The sequence below is a fragment of the Fundulus heteroclitus genome, unplaced genomic scaffold (assembly GCF_011125445.2).
Source record: "Fundulus heteroclitus isolate FHET01 unplaced genomic scaffold, MU-UCD_Fhet_4.1 scaffold_88, whole genome shotgun sequence".
Lineage (NCBI taxonomy): Eukaryota > Metazoa > Chordata > Actinopteri > Cyprinodontiformes > Fundulidae > Fundulus > Fundulus heteroclitus.
In genome coordinates this window covers 909,953-919,038 of record NW_023397340.1, presented here as the reverse complement: position 1 = coordinate 919,038, position 9,086 = coordinate 909,953, and the positions used below count along the sequence as shown (strand labels likewise).

Genomic DNA, 9,086 nt, shown 5'->3' with positions numbered 1-9,086 from the left:
CACCAATGAGGGTTACATTTCCTGAATCCAGACAAAAATTCCTACGTTTTGATGTATAATTTATGTGGATAGGTTGAAAATTGAGCGAGTGAGAAGAAGTTGTTCGGAGAAGAAGAATTTGTTGAACTTCTAGAGTGCGCCCTCTATAACTGCCTCCTTGACGACCATAGCAACGCATGTTATTTGCTGAATTTCTTGAAAAGCCAAAATTATTTTAAGGAGGTACTATATGAAAATGGTAAAAGATATGAAAAAGCTGAAATATACCATAATAGCTGAAAGATATCTCTACATTTTAAAAGTTGAATGGCGTTTCTAGCTGAAAGTAGGCTGAAGCAGTAAGTTGTCAAAAAGCAGCTGAAATGAGCGGAATTTTAGTGAATTACATTAATTTCCCATGGGAGAAAAAAAGCTGAAAATTTGCAGAAAAAGCTGAATATTTTAAAAAGTTGAAAAGTTAAAAGTACAAAAAGATATAGCCATCGATTCCAGAAGAAGTTGAATAGTTTAAAAGTTGAACGGTTGAAATCGGCCAAAAAAACTGTAGGAGGAGAAGCGAATCAAACTTTAAACAGTAAAAACGCGAAAGAGGATCTCAATAACTGTGAATGCCTACTGCATTCACAGTAATAAAGAGAAACAAGATCTCAAGAACTGTGAATGCCTACTGCATTCACAGTAATAAATCAGACTCTTTTTTTAAATTACGCACCAACTCTGTAAATAGGGAAGCTTAAAAGTATAATGTTCTCGCCTCAAACGATCTGAAAACGTACTTTTGAAGAACAACAGCAGCAGAAAAGGGAATGTTTAACTTACCACTGTGAGCTCTGCGCTGTCTGGAATGAAGCTGCAGCCGCGGTGCATTCAGAGACGTTCAGTCTGAAGAGCGCATGCGCGGCCCCTATCTTCGCACTCTGTGCTCCATTAACCAGCCTTGGAAACCGTGACGTCAGACCACTGTTGTGAATTCGTATTCTCAAAGAAAAAATCCGTATTCCCAAGCAGCTGCTGTTGTTTGTGTTCATGAAGAATAAAGCACAAATTTAAACTTGAAATTATTCTCTTTTTTTTTTCTCTCCCAGTGTCCTGTCTAGCAATGTGGCAATAGGAATTGATGTTTCAATGCCAGATAGAGCTCGACAGATTTTGCTTTTACAAGTGGAGCGAACAGCTTTCGCCATAGTGCTCTACTTGATTTATGCTTGTAAATAGCTTTATTGTAATTCCAGCAGGGAGAATTTCAAATTATATGGACATTACAATGGGAGAGTAAAGGAAGAACAAGAAGTGAAAGAGAAAGAAAAGAAAAAAAAGAGTAGAGGTGAAAGAAAGAAGAGATAAAAGGGAGAGAATGATAAAACCTTCTCCGTCTGCTCCGTCACCTGGAAAGAGAGATGCAAAAAGAACAGCACAACCAACAGACATAAAGCAACAGATACAATCGAATAACACCTAGATGCCATTGCTAAATCATATATATTATTATGTAAGCTGACATGTGTAATGTGATACTTGAAAAAAGAAAGTGAAAGAACATGAATAAATAAATAAATAAATTATAAGATTACTGTATATAAGTGAACATTTAATACCTGGGACCCAGCACCTGTGGGAGTTTGTGAGAGTGCACTAGTTTAGGTGAAAATTATCCAGAAGGAAATAGCTTGAAAGTGGTTGTGGAGAACCAAAGGCCCGCCTTCCCCGAGCACAGAGGCAGGAGTCAGGGGACCCATAATCCCGGACTCCCAAAGGGGCCCCTAAAGCAGGGCCCCAGGAGGGGCCGACACAGGATATCTGCAACCCCCCCCCCCCCCCCCCCCCCCCCAAGGAAAGAGTAGAGACGACCCCGAGGAAATCCCCCAGCCACCGCAATGCCGACAAGCCCGTGGGCTCCGCCGGCAGCTAGCCCCGCTGAAGTGGTCCCGGCCATGGGCCCTGGGGACCAGAGGCCCCAGGGGCGCCCCGCCCCCGCAACGGTGAATTCGTATTCTTAAAGAAAAAATCTGTATTCTCAAGCAGCCGCTGCTGTTTGTGTTCATAAAGAGTAAAGCACAAATTTAAACTTGAAAATTTTATTTATTAGTTATTGAAGTTGTAACTATTTAAACTGTATGTTGTATCTTTTGAATGTGATTCAAATTATTATGAGTTTACAAATGTTTGTTATGCACAACTTCTGACTAATATGGACACAACTATCCTTTTATGTACAAGTTTATATTGGAAGCGTCCTTACCTCATAATAAACAGTAGGCAAAATGCATAAATAAAGACTGTAAAGGACTCCTTTAGAGGGAAGAGAAGGAATAATTGGGACATTTTGGTAGGAGTGGAAAGTCGGTTTGGATCACCGAGAACATTATTTTTTTTAAAAAACACATTAAAGCCAGAATAACTTCCGGTTCAAAAGTAAAAACGAGCCGTAGTACAATAAGCGATTTCTTAGGTCTCCCACTGGGACGTACCTCTTCCGGTTTGTAAATGTTGTAGCGTTTTCTTAAATGTTGTAGCGCTTTCCTTAATTTTGTAGCGCTTTTCTAAATGTTGTAATGTTTTTGTTAATGTTGTAGTGCTTTGCACCTCAGGGCCACCGTACTCCCCCCCCTCCCCCCCCGAGCACCTGCCCCCCAAAATGTCTGTGCACGCCACAGCCTGTCACTGAGCCCGCGCGTGTTTGTGAAATGCACCGAGGCTGCAGTCGCACCTCTGAGGGAAAAGGGAATACGTCTGGCTATGTATATAGACGACTGGCTGATTGCAGCTCAGTCTCCAGGGGAACTGATGACGGACGCCGAGATGCTGATATCACATCTGGCGGCTCTGGGTTTGACAATAAACTGGGAGAAGAGTATCTTAACCCCAGTACAAACAATAACTTTCATTGGGATGTCCCTAAATTCAGAGGAATTCAGAGCACGCCTCTCAGCAGAACGATTGAAAGCTTTCCAGACTTGTCTGGCAGCTTTTCGCAGAGGCCCGCTCGTGAAATTCAGACTGTGCTACAGACTGCTGGGTCTGATGGTGTCAGCACTATCGGTCATCACACTCGGCCGTTTGCACATGCGACCGTTTCAACGGTGGGTAGCATCGCTCAATTTGAGCCCAACACGCCATGTCCACCGGAAGGTGATCGTTTCTGGGACATGCGCACGGGCTCTGAGTCCGTGGAAACACCATACATTGCTGAACGCTGGTGTCGCCATGGGAACCATCCTAACGCGGAAGGTTGTGACCATGGACGCCTCGTTAACTGGCTGGGGAGCCACACACGAGGGCATGATGGTAAATGGTGTCTGGAGCTTACAAACACGGACAGCTCACATAAACTGTCTGGAGCTCCTAGCTGTTATACTGGCTCTGAGACATTTTCTGCCCTTTATCAGAGGGCACCATGTTTTGGTCAGATCGGACAATACAACGGTGGTTGCATACATCAGCAGGCAAGGAGGCCTGCGCTCACATCACTTACACATGCTGGCACACAGACTGATAGTCTGGACCAACTCACGCCTTCAGTCACTGAGAGCCACTCATGTGCCAGGGGTGATGAACAGGGGTGCAGACCTGCTGTCGAGGGGCAGCCCCCGCTTCAAGGAGTGGAGACTCCACAGCGAGGTCATAACCCAAATATGGCAGCGTACGGTGGAGTTCTGCAGCCGCAGATCCCCCTCACTGACACAGGGGAACATCCAGGGAACTGATGTTGAGATAGCAGACTCCTGTAACTACCTGGGTGTTCACGTTACTGGACTGATGTTTTTATTTTCTACTGTTATATTTCATATTTTCTACCTGAGTATGCCATATTATCAATAATTGTGCAGTATTTACTCTGGCGTTTGTTTTGTTTTTTACTTTTGATTTTGGTGTTTCTGATAAAGCTCATCCTCTACTGCTTTAGAGCTAATCTTAGATTATATTAGCTTGTTTTTCCACTACTATAAACTGTGTACATCTGTGTCTTTGCTGCTGTCATGCCTTTCTCTATAAAGGGTTTTTTAAATCTTATTTTATATTATCAATCTGGGTCTGCTCCCATCGAATATATTCGGGGAAAGGAGGGACATTCAATAGAACTTTCCGAGCTTATTGGGCAAAGCGACAACTAGTGCCCGCCTACCAAAGATGGATTCTGGTGTGTTTGTGAACGCACAAATACCACAAGAATTCAGCTTGCAAGAAAGGTTAGCTCAACTCACCCGACTCATACAAAGGGCAATGAAGTTAATGAGAGTGAACTGACATCCCTGACTTCAACCCTTAGAGGAACAATAATCTGGCAGACCCAGAAAATGATTGCAGACCTCACTCACATCCTTTACACAGAGTACCAGTTTCTCCATTCAGGCCAGCGCCTGAGTTCCTGCATGCAGATTAACAAGTTAAGTTTCACAAATCTCAAAATGTGTTCTAAGGAATCTCTGGCCAGTGAAACATTATTTAGCAATCCTGTTTGCTCGGTCAAGAACGTTTGCCCCTTTTTTTTGCAATGGTGGCGTTGGGTCCAGGTACAGACAGGGGAACAGTAGCCTATCTTGTTTCCCTGTGAGAGAGACTATTTACTCGATTTTCCCTTTTGTTTTTTTATTTACTGGTTGCACTGTTCTCAGAGATCAGCGTGGAACATGGTTGCAGTTGCCTTTCCCATGATTTTTTTTTTTCAATTTAGTGAACTAGTACTACCCTAACAACAGCTAAATGTTTCTAGTCAGCCGTTAATCTTCCGTTTTCCGGCCTGCTTTTGACATAACACATGGCAGACAGAATTTATCGGCCAGCAGCCAATCAGAGCCGCCCTCTTAAGGCGAGCCTCCACGGCCCTCGACCAATCACGGCGGCGGAACGGGACCCATGCCTCTGAGTTGTGCAGCGATGAGGTCACGTGACGCGGGGAAGAGGAATGCCAACATGGACCCGTGGCAGGGACGGGATGTGAGCGCGTCGCGACAATAACACGACGGAGGCGAGCAGAAAACAGCGAGAAGCCCGAGAGAGGTCGACGCCCCCTCTCGGTAACATACGGTAGGTTGAGCCGCGGCGGTCTTGGGACTCCTGCGTGGTCTCTCCTGGAGACTAGCAGGGATACAAATAGAGCTAAGTGCCCCCCCCCCCCTTTTTTTTGACGCAGGCGAACTTGAAACTCGCGGATTCTTCATGCACAGGCGATGCTGTGCGGCCACGCTGCGGCTTCCCCTCCTCACGCGGCCGCGCCGTGGTCTGCTCCCGTCGCTTCTGACGCTCTGCCTCGGCTGTTGTTGTTGTCGCCGCGGCTGCGTGTTCCCCCAGCTCCATGCAGGCCCGGCAGCAACATGTGCCCACCCGGCCGACTGCCTGCCTGACTGCGACAACAGCCATCCTGCTCCTAAGCAGCGTCCCACTGTGACTAGAGCTGTCCAGAACTGCGAGGAGCCTGCTGCTGTGTTCCTGCGTGGATCCCTTAAACCCCATGGGGATTTAATGGGATAAATACTACAGCTGCGGTTGTTATGAACCGTGAGACAAAACGGTCCTGTAGGTGGCTCTGACTCAGGGCTTCCTGTCTGGATTGCCAACAAGGCAACACCAGCTTCCCAAACCTCCTGCTTCTCTGTGGCCCGCTCAGTGACGCTTCATTTGGTTTCACAGCTTTGTTCAGTCAGGGTCAAATGTAGGTAAGCCCTGTGAGTATGGGGGGGGGGGGGGGGGTAAAAAGTTAGCAGGATCATACATCACCCACATCCGCTGAACACAGCCTTACTCCTCGTAAAAAGGGTTGCTGCCTGGTTTTCTGGAACCCAGCTCCCGGCCTTTATGGTGTTCCAGTTGGCCCCTATTTTCTTCACCAAAGCATCTTTACTTTGCCACAGTGTACATGTGATATGGTGGATTCTGCCTGCACCCTGTTATGACTGATGCCTTTGTACGATGACATCCTACCTAAAGGCAGGATGTGGACTGAATTTGAGGCGACACGTTTCCTCCTCATCCCCCCTCTGACTGTAGACCCCATTTTTATCCCAGTTCTGTTGATTTGTGATTAATATGTGTGTTTCTGCAACCGCCTAAACAATTCCTCTGTGACCTCTGCCCTTGCAGGTTTCTGTGACACATCTGGGTGGTTTCCCCAGCAGCAGCACCCCCCCCCCCCCCTGTCCACAGCACTAGGCCTGGATCAATGGTGTCCCTCAACAGCAGAGCACTGACTTTGGAGTCTGAGCTGTTCAGGGACAGCAGCAGCAGCCTGCACTCCTTTTCAGAGGAGGATGGGGTCCCCTTGCGCTCCTGCGACAGCCCTGTGGCCAGACAGCAGGGGGCGCTGCAGAGCTTCAGCCCTGAAGAGGGGGAGGAAGAAGCGGAGGAAAACAAAGGCATCAGTCTGCAGAGTTTTCAAGGTGCAACCGATGACCCAGGAGAGGACTGCCAGGAGCCTAAGCTGCCGGAATTCTCTTTTCACCCGTCTTCACCGTTCTCTCCCACTTTGGAGGACATAGAGGAATTTCTGAAGGAGAAGATGGAGCAGGTGGAGGAGGACGTAATGAGTACCAAAGAGGAAACCTCCCCTCTACCGTGCAGCTTCATCAACTCCCCGGCGTCCTCTGTACCTTCAGCTTCCTCAATAGAGATACAAAGTGAACCAGGTGTCAGGGCTTCCCTCTGCTCTTCCCCCCCAGAGACCTCAGAGAAGGAGAAGTGTGCTCCCATCAAGACTGACCTGCCTCCTTCTAGTCAATCAAACCCCTCACCAGCCACCGTGACCCCCCCGATGCTCCTTAGAGCTCCAGTGGTGCTCCAGCTGCAACCGTTACCTGTGGCCCAGCCTCAGGCTCCGACAGGTTCTCCTCCGTCAGCCCAAAGTGGCATTTGGCTCACCCATCTGGTCATGGGGCTCCAGGGCGCTACAGCTCCAAATCTCACCCTGGTGCCCCCCCAGGTCTCCTCCACAGCCACCACCACCAGCGCCCTGTTGCCACTGAACGGCGACAACAAATCAGACCAGAAGTATGTGAAGATAGCGCCTCTGCCCATCACCACAAGGACTCTGGAGATCACTGCGCTGGGAGGAAGTCAGGGCACCGCCATCCTAAAAGCAGCAGCAGCAGCAGCCCCCCGGGTGAGCAGGGCGTCGCCCACTGAGAGGGTCCACAAGTGTTCCCACCCGGGCTGTGGGAAGATGTACACGAAAAGCAGCCATCTGAAGGCACACTTCCGCCGGCACACAGGAGAGAAACCCTACACATGTGGCTGGCCGGAGTGCGGCTGGAAGTACGTGATCCACCACAGATAAAATTCCTTCAGTCTTAGATTACTGTCCTGGTTGTAGTCGGTAGTCCAGATTTCAGTACCAGGGGATTCAGGGTCCCGGGGCCCCACAGAAGGATTTCAACCTGTTTACACACGACCAGCTTGGCACACCTACACACAGAGGTTTTTGTCCACTGCTCTTGGCTAAATGGCTCCAACTCGGTCAGCGTGGATGGAGAGCATCAGGACAGGGATTTAAAAAGCCTGCCTTTTGTCGATTGGTTTTTGGTCTAGACTTTGACTGGACCATTCCAACGCATATGCGTTAGTCCGTTCCAGTGTAGCTCTGGGAGGATGTTTAGGGTTGTTGTGCTGCTGGAAGGTGAACCTCTGCTCCCCTCTGAGATCTGTAGCACTTTCCCTGTCGTTGATAATGAAAAACATCCACACAGTAGGATTTTGCTGCCACCATATTGACATCCAGGAACCTGTGCTGTGTTTCTTTGTCACACGGATTCCATTTTGTTGTGGGCTAAAACGTTCCAATATGGTTGGCTATGACCAGAGCCCCTGTCTTTATGTATGTCTTGTGTCCCCTACCTCAGTGGCCCCCAGCCCTGGTTCTCTGGGTCAGTGGCCCTGCTTGTTTTCAACGTGTACATGCTCCAGCTCATCTAAAAATGTGCATCTGGTGTGAGCATCAGAGGCAGTTACTCCATTCAAAAGGCCAGATTTATTCTGAACAGGCAGAGCATGAATACAGGACACTTAAACATAACTTCCCACATAGTGTTGCGTCCAACAAGGGTTATTTCCAACATTAGAGCTGAATGGCCACCTGTATATTTTAAACATGCTGCTTCCTTAAGAAGCCATGAAAACTCCTCTGAAATCAGGGGATATACCAGGAAGGAAATGCTCGCAAGCTAAACATTGTCCCACATGTATGGAGGTGGTAAGACTAGGTTGATTGGATGTTTTGCAGCAGGAGCCAAAGGTGCGATTCCCAAAGAGGATGGCCTCATGAGGAAAGAACGGAAATTGACGTCTCGGGACATTAGCCGAGACGCTAAAGCTCCCCCAGAGCAAGCTGCCTAAATGGTTACCCAGTGGATTAAGGATATCAAAGCCTGTGGTGGAGTGGTCATCACTCAGCACCATAGAAAAAGTGTTGGCAGAGCTGAAGAGGTGTCTGGGAGCCATGCACCTAGACACCTGACTGGGGTACAACAGCTTCTGCTTATTATTATGAGGAGCTTCTGGGAGGATTCCTAAACATTCAACCCACATACTGAGGTTTACACACAGTTAACCCTAAAGGTAAATCACCAAGTTATCCCCAGCAGTGGTTGGGTGAGAGGGAGGGTGCAATACAGTCATGACCCCAAGTTCTGTCAGGAACACAGTAGCTGATTCATAAACTTTGTTTGCCCGTGTTAGTGTGATTAGACGTATCCTTTTAGATGGCTGCACAGTTTTAGAAACTACTGGGATGACCGAATCAGTTGTAATAGAGACGCCTCTTTGTTATTCACATCTGGTGTGAGCTTCTGTTGCTCTGTCCCACAGGCTGGATTTTATATTAAACATATCCATTCATCCGCTTTCCAACATGTCTATCCGTTGTGGGGGTGCAAGGGGTGCTGGTGCCTATCTCCAGCTGTCAACGGGTGAGAGGCGGGGTACACCCTGGACAGGTTGCCAGTCTGTCGCAGGGCAACCTAGAGACAAACAGGACAAGAAGTCACAAACCTAAGGAGAATTTGGAGATGCCAATTAACCTAACAGTCATGTTTTTTGTATATATATATATATATATATTAGATATATATTCAAGATATATATATAATATATATCTATAT

The 9,086-nt window shown here is 47.7% G+C and overlaps 1 protein-coding gene across 1 annotated transcript in view; it reads left to right on the top strand.

Moving 5' to 3' along the window:
• The first annotated feature begins 4,719 nt into the window (after positions 1-4,719).
• Positions 4,720-9,086, top strand: part of si:ch211-117k10.3 (Krueppel-like factor 15) — a 7,318-nt gene continuing 2,951 nt past the window's right edge. The window contains exons 1-2 of the mRNA XM_012855972.3: positions 4,720-5,025; positions 6,079-7,245. Coding sequence (XP_012711426.2) covers positions 6,158-7,245 — 1,088 coding nt within the window. The 5' untranslated portion in view covers positions 4,720-5,025; positions 6,079-6,157. The remainder of the gene's footprint in view (positions 5,026-6,078; positions 7,246-9,086) is intronic.